The 13,922-nt window shown below is 38.7% G+C and overlaps 1 protein-coding gene across 1 annotated transcript; it reads left to right on the forward strand.

Moving 5' to 3' along the window:
* The first annotated feature begins 552 nt into the window (after positions 1–552).
* Cals (calsyntenin 1) lies at positions 553–13,495 on the forward strand. Its single transcript, XM_034324867.2, has 4 exons — positions 553–845; positions 6,438–6,717; positions 7,207–8,018; positions 8,096–13,495. The coding sequence occupies exons 1-4, from the start codon at positions 740–742 to the stop codon at positions 9,751–9,753; spliced, it is 2,856 nt and encodes a 951-aa protein (XP_034180758.2). The 5' UTR covers positions 553–739; the 3' UTR covers positions 9,754–13,495.
* The last annotated feature ends 427 nt before the right edge of the window (positions 13,496–13,922 follow it).

Genomic DNA, 13,922 nt, shown 5'->3' on the forward strand with positions numbered 1-13,922 from the left:
TTAAATTTAGAATCTTTTATACTCCGAGGTGCAATCCTGTCGGTGTTTCAGTTTTTCATTGGCGGTTATATTTTTCGCTACTATGTATGTACTTAAATATGTATGTAAGTACTTACCCAAAGTTGGAATAACTATAATTCTTATTATAACTTGTCTGAAGTAAAAATGAAAAGCCTTACTGATGAATCCAGTAATAGATACAACGGCGAAATTTTAAAAAGTCCATTGTACAGTTCTTGTGACTCTCCGTGGTATGAATCCCGCCAATCCGAACGCACCAAATATAAATTGTACAGTTCAATACATTATAAATTAAAGAAACAATATCATGATACCAACAGTCAAAGAAAAAGTCTGTAAGAAATTTCCAGTCTATCAGAAACAAGTAGTTTTAATTATTATGAGCGGACGAAACCCAGTTACAACAGGAACTTAAAATTCTTCGTTGGTTCGAAGTTCTCGATCTTGAATCATCATGGCGTCCCTCCGCGCCATCGTGTTCGTTTCGGAGCGTTGTCCTTGTACGCCAACTAGCGGCAAGAATCGACACCATTCTCTCTGGCGAATCGATATTCTGCTCAAATATTGACTTCGCGATTGTGCGTGGTGTCGCAAGCGAGTCGTGCAGTAGACGGCGATGCTCTTTTAAAAAGCGCGTTCTGGCGAGTGATAAGTCAAGTGCTGTTGGTCGGAGAACTGATAAACGAAGTTTCCTGGAAACGGGAGGAAAAGAGGAACAATGTTACTGGCGGCTAGTGCTGTGCTTCTCGGATTGACCCTCGGTCTCTCCCACGCAAGCATCCCAGCCCTCGAGTCGACACCAAGCTCCTTCAACAATCATGGAGGTGATTTCATTTCTCTTTTCTCGTGCCCTACATTCGCCTAACTCCTCTGTTCATTGTTTGTCGGGTGAAAAAGGATCCTCTGTAAGATGGTCGATTCTGTTTCTTTCATCGAGCCACCCTTTGTTTTACGGTGGGACCCATTGTCGAACGAGTAACTCGCAGGTGCAATTGTTCTTTCGTGAGCACCTGCAGTCACCGAAACTGTTATGGCGAATTCATTGACTGGTACCCAGTCTCCTCGTTACGATACATACCGTGTTTCGAGTGCATACAAATCGCTCGATGTTCCGTAAAAGTATGCAGAAAAAATACCTCGGATGGATAACGCGGATTATGTGTTACGATTCCGCTTATGACAGCATTAGTCACGCTTCGTGATAAGAAAATAAATGCGAGTCAGATTGGATCAGGTAGCGTTGAAAATGGGCTCGATTCAAGCAAGAAAATCGAAGCGACGCTTTATGGTCTCTATCGACCGGTAGATATACTGGCTAATGCATTGTCAAAAATTCGATGTTTTTATCTCTCGTTATTGTCCGCGTTGGGGGAAGCGCCATAATATTTTGATACGGCTAAATTGATAGTCGTATCTTCGCGTTCAAAAGCGCGCTGATAAATGCTTTTCGAATTCCAATTCGAATACCAATCCGCTTTTTTGTCGTACATTTTATCGAACCGTAAATCGGAATAACGAGCTTTTAGTACGCTAACGAGTATATCTTGAAATACGCTTTATCCAGCGACGTCTATCCTTAGGTGCTCCAAATATACATACATTTTCTGCGAATTTTCAGATGTATCAATTTCAAAGGGAATCCTAATAATTATTGAAACTAACTCTTTTGCATCTTCATTTATTTATTACTATACACCATTTTAATTCAAAGCGCATAAGCTGGAGATCTTTTTTTAATATTATGATATAAGATTATTAATTATTACTTTACCAGCATCATAGCATTTTTATGTAAACAGCAGTTCATTTGATTATACAACATATGTTTTCATCCATTTTTTAATACAATTTTTCTTATGAGTATGTAGATTCAGTGTATAATATAGTGTAGTATCAAAGTGTAATGTAAGATGTTTTTCTAATACGAATTTTTAAATTAATCCCTGAAGGTAGAATTTCATATTTAAGTTCATGTATTATCTTTTATTCATGTCATAAAATAAATACGTACTTTAGAACCTCATATATTTGTGTTTTTATGAAGAATTTTATCTAAAGCTAATTAGTGTCACTATGTTACTATTTAGGTGAAAAAACTGTAGATTAGACGTAAGAAAAAACTAGAAGTGATATCAATAATCTCAGCTCTGTGTATCATATAACAGTATCATCTACTAATAGATCATTCTATTCTTACCAATATTATATCCTCCATGTATTTATCATTAATTTAATTATTTCAAATTGCAAGTCTCATACCTATCACTAACCAAATAATAACAAACATTAGTGAATCACAGCATTGAAATTTATATAAATTTTATTAGTGAATCGCCACCTACCAGCTGGAGCAATTCACTTCAAACGAAACTGGTTTCATTTTATTAATGGATTAATTAAGTATTAGTGGTAACATTCAGGCAGAGGTATTTCAATAACATAATACAATAAATTCATTGGAGAGTATATAGGTAATTTGTAAATGATGAGGGCTTTAATTAAGGACCATATAATAGAATGTTGCTGAATTGATTATCTTTGTAAATCATTTCAGGATGTTTCGACGTGATTTTTTCTACTGTAGATGCAAAAGCATCGTGCGAGATAATCACGTATAACATGATACCTGTTCTCGTTGATATTTCGCAAAATATCTTGCGTAACAGCACGAAGCATTAATAAACTATAATGCGACAGTAAAACTGATGTCCGCTGTACAAACGTTCCTCTTTTTCTTTTCTTCGCTGTTCGACTTTTTATTCAAATTTCATACCTGTTTCGTGGGCCATCGATGACCCACTAAGTTTGTCAGAAGCATAACTTCTGATGTTTCTTCAGAGTTCCAAACTTATTTACATATTTCTAAAAAACCTTATGAAGTTTTTCAAACTTTTTAAAATTCTAATTCTTAGTGAAATTCTTATCTATTGTTACTCCAGTCTTGGAAAAAAGTGTTTTTATTATTTACATTTAATTTAAATATTATATTTGTAATTAAGATTTTGAGGGACTTGGGAATTTTTTAAATTTTCATATCGGTGGTTAAATAAATAAAAAGTAAGTAATGTTAAATAATATAAATATCATATTCAAAATATTATGAATTGTTCACTTGAAATAATTTATTTATGTTTTTTCATGCTTGCTATGGATAAATATAAATGATTTTATTCCATCACGAATTTGTAGTTTAAACAAGCATTGTTTACTATGTATCGCATAAACAAATATTAATTTTCAGCATGGAATCATGTTAGCAATTGATTTTGATAAAACCATCCATCTGTGCAGATATTTCCTAGCAAATAAAATTGAAATTAAATAGTTAACTTCAAAATCGAGTGCATTATATATAGTGCCCTTTTTTAATTAAAATAAAAATATTTTAATTTTAACAATTGTATAGTTAACAAAATATTCAATTAGCGAATAATTCTTTATTTTAACATTTTTGTTATTTCTAATTTATTTTATATTATTCCAGATGGATTTTACTCCAAGTTTCTCATTCATTGTATCGCTTTTTTAATTAAATTTAAAATAAAGTTAAAGCAAAATGGCTGTTCAGTTCAACTTTACACACATCAAATGCATTATATTTTTTTTAATTATTGTTGTAGATGACTTTCATTCAAATTTCATTTACGTTAATTAGATTTTGCAAAACGTAATATGACTCTATTCTTAAGAGGAACGTGGAAATTGTCAAAACTTGTCGGAAAGCAAGGGGAAACGTAATTTAGTTCAATTTAACACCTGCCAAGGAATCGCTACACACCAATTTCAATGAAACTTTGCGAATAGACGAAGAAACCGGAAGATATTAGACTTTAGCTTACAGAATATTCAAACAACCAACTTTCCTTTGACTTTCTGTTTGTTCGGAGGGAAACGAGGTACTTTTGTTTAACGAAAACATTGAAATACAATTTTCTTTCTTCTGAATTAACAAGTTTGATCTTTTATTCTACTTATGAAAAGCATCAAATACGGATTTAAAGATACAATAAATTAAATGTACCATTTTTAAACGAAAGAATTTCATGTATTAGAAGAGCAATATAAAATTTAAAAAATGAAAATAATATAAAGTACGGAATTAAATTAAAATTAGTACTCTCTCCATGGTCCGTCGTCCGAGGGTTCAAGCTTAATTTGATGAAAAAGGCTACATAAACGTTTCGTAATTAAAGTTGGTTGATTAATTATTTTGATTTACTTTAGTTAATTACATTATAGTTTAAAAGAAGGGTAATACAATAGCCTCGGAACAAAATGACCAACTGTTATTTTCGTAAAATTAGACTGTCACATTTTCAAGAGAAACCTTTCGGGTTATTCTTGTAGTTGTGTCAGATAATGAGTCACGCTATGAAACGACCAATCAGTTCGTCAGATTTTAAAGGTTTTTGTATGTAGTTTCCATTATAGACACATGTTAAACATGTGTATTCGTTATGTCACTTTTGCTGATGAATTTTGTACATATCGTTCATAAAATATCTCTTCCATGAAATGCAGAAAAATATGAAAAATTTGATAAAATTGATCCAAGATAAAAATTTATTTTCGGTAATTTGAAAATATATGAATCTGTTAATTAACCAAATACTGTTGCTTTTTCAATTCCTGTTTACATGTTAAATAAAAAAAATTCCAAAAATTTGTTAATGCTGATGCAGGCCTGTATTGATTTTAATTTCGTTTGCTTTCTTCGGGAAAAAAGATAATTATTCATTGGATTTTCTAGTGCTCGATTTTAGTAATTTACCGGACGACTTTTAGCATGCAAATGGGTATTGAGTTTCCATTAAAGCGAGCAGCAGTAAAATCGCCATCTCGAAAAGTAAAGAATTTCGATTACCTGTAATTAAATTATCGTGCCTGATAACGCTTGTTGCGAAGCTTTCTCTGAAAGGCGACGATTAATGATTTTGCAAAATTCATTAAGAAGAATAATAATTTGGTCGATAAAGGGTGTCCCATCGGAGAAATTTGATAGTAATTCGAGCAGGGTAGAAAATACCACGTCAATTGGGCTCAATTTCGCAATTTAATCCCTGAGAATTTTCGAAAGCTCGTTGAAAAGGAAAACAAAATAAGCATAAGTCTCCATAAAAATAGACTGGAAAGTTGTTGGAGAGCATGGCATCTCGAAACCTGACGCAACACACGGTAATTAAAATTTCAGCCTGCTCTAGACAAATCTTCACCGTCTGTTTTCATCAGCGTGCAGGATGCTAACGAAAATTGCGAATGTTCATTATTCTCTACCTTATTAGAATCGTAGTGGGGGATTAATAATTTAGCAAAAGTAGGTCATTATTTCTGGGTATTAATTAACGGTAACCGACGTTCGTTACTTTTCCTCAATATAACTTGCAGGTTTATTTATTTATTTATTTTTTTTTTCAACTCCAGCAGGTACAATAATTGGGTGGAAATAAATTAATTATATTTCTCTGATTGTACGCGGAGAATGTTCAAAAGAAAAATATTAATTAGGAAGGCAGCTAATTAATTAGATATATTTGATAATTATTGTAATTGCAGAAATGAAATTAAATGAGAGATTGTAATTTCCTTAAAATAAAATTAAGAGTTATTTTATCAGCCGTTCTTAATTGTTATCGGTGTAGCTTTTCTGTTCCGGCAGAAAATCATATTTACATTGTTTATCAGGGAATGCGTGTACGCGTTTTGCGTTATTCTTTCGCAAAGAGAGCGTTCGTTTAATCAGAGATATCTTTGAAATAATATTACAGAAATTCTTGTAGATTTTAATCAAATTAAAACGTCGATTTTATAACCAGCTTTCACCGGATTTAATCTTCTGAAACGGAAAAGAAATTTCCATTTCCTCTTGACCATTTATTTAATTTTCCGTGGCCCACATGCTCAAGTAAATATCAGAGTTTGACACAAATTCTCGTAGGATTTAGGTAAATTCCCAAGCTTTTGACCTTATCGCTGAATAAGGAAATTTTATTTCCCTGCAGTGACCACTAAATTTCTGTAGATCCTTCCTAAATGAAACTAAACAACGGCTCTATTGTTACTTTGCTGATTTATTGGTTTCATTAAATAGAGAGAGAGAAGAGATTGTTAAAATTCTCACATTTAACACTTTGATTGTTCTAGTCGAATTTTTATTGAATATAGTTCAACATTGTTCGTTGCAATCTGCAACCAGCCATTTTGTATCAAGGATTTTAAGGGATCGTTTATGTACCCATTTTTATTAGATTTTGAGCTTTAAATTGATGTATCATAAGTGCTATTTTGCAATACTTTTCCGTCATGAAATTACATCAGACCATGAATAAAAAAAAATACATAAGAAATTTTGAAGGTTGAAAAATTCTAAAGTTCTATTTTGGAAAGTTTCTAAACTACCCTTTGGTGTTTGTTCCTAGCTCCACGATTGGATTTGGACAGTCCGGAAAGCGGATACCATGGCCTGGTGAAGGAAAACGAAACTCTGGTCGAGGTTACGCCACAAATACGAGCCATAGGTGCTAAAGTATGCTCCTTCCGTATCGCGAACAAACACCATGGCGAGGCGCCGTTCGAGATCGTTTTGAAAGAGAAAGGAACCGCCGAGCTGAGAGCACTTCGAGTTCTGAACTGCGAGAAGCGGCGAAACTACAAGTTCGATATCGAAGCCGTCGGCTGCAACGGATCGCTATCGGAAAAGTATGAACCTCCGTCGAATCTGATTCGATCTACCTTCAATAGAAGGTGTCCCGAAATAGGTAGTAACATAGACTGATAAGTTATATACACAAGGTGTCCTGCACAAAAGGGGTCAAGCTATGCCTTTAAAGCAGAGTAGAAAATAGATAGAAATAAATAGCATTGAATGTAACATCACCTGATGTAAGATTTGGATCAAATCAATGTCTTCAAATTTATATGTCCCCCTTAAAAGTGGTAACTTAACACGTTCGGGTTCACTCGGATAGATCTATCCATTCCAAAGAGGGGCAAAGATCAAAGTGGTAGTAAAATCAGAAAATCTGATTTTCAAAAGGAAGATAAGAACCTGAATCCTCAGACCAGGGCTTCAGAAATATACATATTTCATAAAGTGTCTGGGTTAGGGCACTTACCCCAGTCTCGAACGTGTTAGGATCCATAGATTCTTAAATCCTTAATATTTTCATTTATTTAATTTCGTTCCAGTGCTACGGTCCACATCACGGTGGTGGACGTGAACGAGTACGCCCCCCAGTTTCTGCAACCGGCCTATGTCAGCACGGTGGACGAGGGACGTCTCTACGAGGAGGTTGTCCGCGTCGAGGCCTCCGACAGGGACTGCACCCCGAAATTCGGTGACGTATGCAAATATGAGATTTTAACAGCAGATCAGCCGTTCATAATCGACAACGAGGGAGCGATACGAAACACCGAGCCCCTGGACTACGAGCGTTCCCATAACTACATCCTGAGCGTGGTGGCGTACGATTGTGGCATGAAACAATCGGCACCGGCCATGGTAACCGTTAAGGTCAACCGTGTCTGTGCGCCTGGATGGAGAGGAATCCCAGAAAGGGTCGACTACGCAGCCGGCGTCGGTTCCCAACCTTTGCTTCCTTCCGCCAGATTGGATCTCTGCGATGCTCCTTGTATATTGCGCAACGTAAGAGCCACCTTAACTCTCGCCACGGACCATATAGGGAAAGGATGCGACCGTGACACGTACGGTGTGCGAAGTCAACGTAAATTGTGCGGTGCATCGCGGGACAGCGTGGATTTATTGCCAACCCCCGGGCCTACGACATCCTGGACAGCGTCTCTGTCTCGCGACGAGGGCAGGGAGGCGGACGAGATCTTCGAGTTCGACGGCGTTGACTCGGCTGCTATCATACCCAGCGACGTACTCGAGCACACCTTGGCGCAGAAGTTCACTATCGGTGTCTGGGTGAAGCACCGACCTCGTCCCAGGCAGGATCCTCACGTGAAGGAGCACATCTTGTGCGCGGCCGATGATCACAGTAAGTGGATGTTCCTTTATTCCTTTTCAGGAGGACGCCTCGAACGATTGATCGAATACGAAACGTCTGAATTGCAGAGATGAATAGACATCATTACGCCCTGTTCGTAAGGAACTGCCGGTTAATTTTGCTGCTCAGACGCGACTTCTCGGAGGGCGATCCCAACATCTTCCGGCCCGCCGAATGGCGCTGGAAGCTCGCACAAGTGTGCGACGACAAGTGGCATCATTACGCCGTTCAAGTCGATTTCCCTCACGTCACCTTGTTCGTGGACGGGGAAGAGTGGCATTCGGACGAGAAGAATCCCGAGGTGATCGACGATTGGCCTCTACATCCCGCGAAGGGAGTCAACACGACCCTGGTCGTCGGCGCGTGCTGGCAGGGATCCGACAATAAAACCAAACATCACTTCCGTGGCTACCTGGCCGGCCTGTCGGTTCTAGTAGGACGAAACGAGAAACCAGACGTACTTTCTTGCCTGCGTCGCTGCCAGGAAGGTATCCACGTGCCGTCGATGGATTTGCTGCAACCGGGCACCCAGTTGCTCACCAATTCCGACCTAACAGAGGTACGAATCGACGGGGACAATCGTACCAACGTCGAGACGCTTCTCCGTCGTATCGGTTATTCCAACTCGAGGCGGTTCCCTACCCCGGGCCGTCGCAATTTCCGTTTAGAAACGACCATTGTATGCGAGGGTAGCGAGAACAATCCTCTCCCGGTCCCGACCGTTCAGTCCTACGTAACAGTCTTACCGCCACCGCGTCCGGGTATCGCCGTCAACGGAACCGGCTACGTGGCCAGGGAGTACGCAGACTTTCGTCTAGGTGTGCGAGTGTTCCCCGACGCCCGCGTCACCGCCGGTTCCGCTGCCAGGCTGGACGCGTGCGCGGTCAGCGTGTACCCGAGCCTGAATCCCGACCACGAGAGCTTAGGTCTACCTGGCGATGCTCTGCGTAGATTCCGCTCTATAACAGCTCGCGTTGATCGAGACGGTGTTGTTCTCTCGGGCGCCGACACGCCTTACAACTATCAACAGCTGATCCGTCTGATCATGTATACGAACCGGAAGCCAGCTTACTACCTCGACCGTGTGTTCAAACTGACCTGCTCCGAGCTAAGCGGACGTTTCGCCAGCAACGAGTACGTGCAGACCCTAGCAGTCATTCACCCGAAGGAGAAGACCACCGCGATTCCTCACTCGACACCGGACGACCCGCCGATAGCTAGAATCCTCGAACCAATACCCGGACACGTGCAGCTCTCCCCCCATCACGCGGACCTGCCGGAAGAATACGCCACTGCTGCTCTTCGCGACGGCTACAGGAGCATCGGGGGAGCGGGCGGTAGCCACGCGGTCACCATCGTCGCGGCTGCCTGCATCTGTTTCCTACTGCTGATGGCGGTGGTCGGTGCGGCAAGGGTCAGAGGCGCCGCGAAGAGGCGATCATCGGCCGGCGACGAGTTGGCTGCCGAGACCGAAATGGCCTGGGACGATTCCGCTCTGGCTATAACCGTGAATCCAATGGAGAGGCTCACCGAACAGGATCCCCATCATCAGAGCCAGAGAGACGAGGACGTAGACGATTCCGGAAGTTCCGACTCCGAAGACGGATCATATAGAGACGACGATCTTGATAGCTCCGATTGCGAGAACGAATGCGAGCTGAGCAACGGTCGGCATCGCCATCACACTTCGCCTCATGACTTGGAATGGGATCATCGTGACGTTTAAATTACTATTCCTCTGCATTCGCCATCCCTTCCCCCTCCCAACCCCTTCTTCGTATGGTGATTAAGTGGAGTACTAACTTACTATCGTTTACCATCGTGTTCCCTTTAAACCGATCATTATTGTTTCGTTCCTTGTGACGCTTCGTAATCGCATTCAGCATATCTATACCGCTAATTCGATCAGCGATATGATCTTAACGATCGGGCTTGAACGGTTTTAATATTCAGCCGCGTTTTCAATGAATATTTTTCTCGCCAATTAATCTGATATATTCCTAATATATTATATATATATACATATACATATAAACACGAAAGCGTCGTATTATATCCGTCCCCATAGATGACATTGGTACCGTGTAAAATGTTAACGCACCAACTAGTTAGTACTCTCCTTAAAAGCCAGCAAAATTTGTAAGAGAGTGCGGGACGCTTTATCGAATAGTTAAACACTTTCTATCTACAACATGTCATTGGTGTTGTTAGATGAAGGATACACACGTGAATGAAATACTTAAGTTCACCGGGATGTATCCCGGTGAACGTCTGGAAGCAATTAATTTATATTTGTCACTCATTAACGCTAATTATTATTATTATTATTATTATTATTATTATTACGGTTACTATTATTACGAGCATTATTATTTTTATTATCGGTAGCAGTAGGACGAGGGAACTTCTTTTTATACTCTCAATTATCTTCATCTATTTTTATTCAATTAATTGTTATCAATTTTACTAATGCTGACTGTATTCGCTGCTATAATTCGATTACGATTTCCTTTTAGACAACGCAGGACCAGCCCGATAATTTGATCTGACCGAAATAATTCTCTCCCTTTTTTTTTCTAATTGGACCATTGATCTCAGAAATGTATATTTTTAAATAAAAAAAAAAAAGAAAGTTCAAGCTGATAGATCCTTTTAGTATTAATTAAAGATATATTTCTAATCCATAACTCGGGCTGTACCTGCACACACACTTGCCCAATTTTCCATTTATTATTTTTCTTTTTAAGCGAGACCTCTAATTATAATTTGCACAATGTTCCTTCCTGATCAATTTACAAAGGGAAAAAAAAAAGAAAAGAAATATGAAACTCTTAGCTTTAGTAAGGACATTGTCGCGCATCTTATGATAGTGCTTCACCATTAAGTACGGTATAATATCATATCCGTATACATGTGTGCGCATGCATATAGATTTGTATTGGGAGCTCGTCGCGTATACAGACCAGTCGCGAAGGTACATGTGTATGTGCATGAGACACGCGTGCTTACATTAATATACATACAGTGTCCGATCATTATTCTGTGGTGAGCGAATGATAGATAGGACCGTGCGGATTTGAAAGGATGATTTCTATTCGAATGGATAAACGCGCAGGTTCGATCGGGCCCGGCTGGTATCGTTTGTTATTTTCCGAAAAGGATTATCGTGCAATCAATGCTCGTTTTTATAGGGAAACTGATATTTTTACGTGCCTTTACGCGACTATGTATATGTTGAATTCTACTCTATATTTTAATAGCGAACACTCGATGCTGATTATCCCGTGTCAGTATCTCGCATGTTAAGCGTACAACTCTCGAGATTCACTCGGGAAGTAACTGCTCTACCGTTGTTGTATTTTTGAAACAGTGACTGTTGATAAATGGCATAGATGTTAAGAGACATACGCATGGGGGGAGAGACAACGGTCGTTCGTTCATCAAACGATTCATTTTATATTTAACTAAAAATATGCATCATGTAATCTCGGTGATGGTTTTTAGTTCTAACGAACGATCGGTTTTGCTGAAACGAATGACCGGTACGTGCAATGATCCGCAGGGTATTAATTCTTGGACGAATGATCTCGCGATTACTGCGCATTGATACTCGCTACGAAGTAATGAAAGGATGTTGTTGTATGTATTTAGAGTTATACCGACCGATCGAATATTTAGTACTGAAAGTTTGTGTACGGATATCTATATTCATAGAAACTATATGAACAATTTATTTTTCCAACGAGCATATCATATCATTTTTATAAGAGATTCGTCGGACGTTTGAAAACTGTTTTCGTAAGAGCTCCTACATAGAAACTCTTTAATCGTGATGTTACTTGCCATATAATCGCGAATTCTGTTCTATTGTTTTATTACGATTTATTAAGATACGCGCGCTATCTTCACGCAGTTTTAATTTTCTTTTTTCCTTTTTTTTTTTTTTTTTTTAATTTAAAAAGAGAAAGGGATTCTGTTCGATGAAGAACAGAAAAGCTCCGATCGAAGTGTCGCGATGTAAAAGAGAAATGATAATCGTGAAACGTATTTTATTGTTTTTATTCCGTTTTTCGAATGCGCTCACATGCGACACACGTGTATGCGCACTTCGTTCGCAAGACCAGCTGAAACACTATCTCGTGAATTTCGAATCTTTCATCTGTTTTTCTTGATCCTCGGTTCGTAGTTGTTCGTATAAACGCAATTGAGTCTCGATGAGATCGATCTGAACGCATTTTTTGCTTGTGTACGGTGTAAAATGATCCTATTCGAATGATTCGACTCCTTTTTACGGGACTACTATAGTCTATATTATATATATATACACGTACATACATACATACACATATACACACTCATCAAAGACCACAATTGACCGATTCCTTTTTCGATCGCACAATGCAACGCCAGAAAGACATGTTCTCGAGTCTTTTTTACACGGCATTTGAAATAAAAAAAATGAAATGAAATGTACGAAATCCGATAACTGCACAAAAGAAGAGACAAAAAAAGAAAGAAAATAAGAACGCTGGCTTTCGAGATATCAAGAGCGAGAAAATTTGAATCGCTGTACACTGCGTGGCGGAAGTCGTTATCGACGAGTACAGGAAAGAATCAATCTCCTATTACTCGGTCTAACGAGTCGTTTGAAGCTAGATACATATATGTATCCGTATGACGCGTTTTCCTTGACTGCTGAACAGAGAGAACGACACCGTTTGCAACCTAACTAAAAGGTGTACTCACCTGCTCTAAAGATGTACTTAATTATTATTATTAATTGTATGGAAAGAGAAGAAAAAATGAGGAAAGAAACTACGCAGAACAAAACCAACTAGATGATACTATTATAATATATAAATATATATTATACATAAAAAAAAAAAATATATCTAAGCTGTTTGCAAATGATTGATTTAAGAGGGGAAGCGAAAAGAGAAGAGACACAAGAAAGAAATGAAGCTATGAATTTGTAATGTACTATTGTATTTTGTAGGCAGCTAGTGTACGTACACATATACACATGTATCCGTGTATGTATGTTTACGTATATAAAAAAATATATATATACATACTCTTCGACATTTACACGTACCGTTCGCCTAAATAGTCTGCAGAATATTTTCAATTTTACACCGGCCCAGGCTACGGCAGAACCGGAACTTTCCTTCGCGAGCGTCGGGATGGTCACGTGATCGTCCTTGATTCGTGAACGTTCGGTTCCGGTCGTAACGCTTGGTCCGAACTTGTTAGAGCACTTCGGACGCACGGCAGATACACAATAGTATGTTCTCGCCTCTGATTCGTATCGCAATATGTTTATACGTACTTACGTACGTATGAATGAGGATGAAGAAGAAAAGACCAGATAAATTACGTGCGTAGGTACGTGTCTGTCAAGTAAGTGAAATAATTAAGCGTTCAGAGAAAGGCAACAGAAAAAAAAAAAAGAGAAAACGATAAACCAATCCTACGGTAACGTTGTAAGAAGTTAAAAGTAATCAACTATACCGATTGTACAGTGTGACCTAAGAAAATTGTACGACTCGAATGTTGTATCTATTTTGTTGGGATACCCTGTACGACTAGGCCGTACACGAGAGGTTACGGACCGACTAAATTCCCTCCCGTTGCAGATTGATTGTGTGTTAACTAATAAGATTAAGTAACGATATAGTACAGTTAAGGAATTTAATTATTATGGATACCGATACTATCTGTACGCTAAGCACAGTTTCAAAGTCAAGTGACATAAAGTAACGGCTAAGAAAAATAAAAAAAATAAAAAAATGGTTATAATATGAGTTCTAAGTTAATCACGTGACACACTGAGTTACTCGGCGCGTCTGCACGCGACGCACAGAAACGTCAAATTAAATTGTTATTCTGCAACTG

This window comes from Osmia lignaria, chromosome 7 (assembly GCF_051020975.1).
Source record: "Osmia lignaria lignaria isolate PbOS001 chromosome 7, iyOsmLign1, whole genome shotgun sequence".
In the NCBI taxonomy this organism is placed as follows: Eukaryota; Metazoa; Arthropoda; class Insecta; order Hymenoptera; family Megachilidae; genus Osmia; species Osmia lignaria.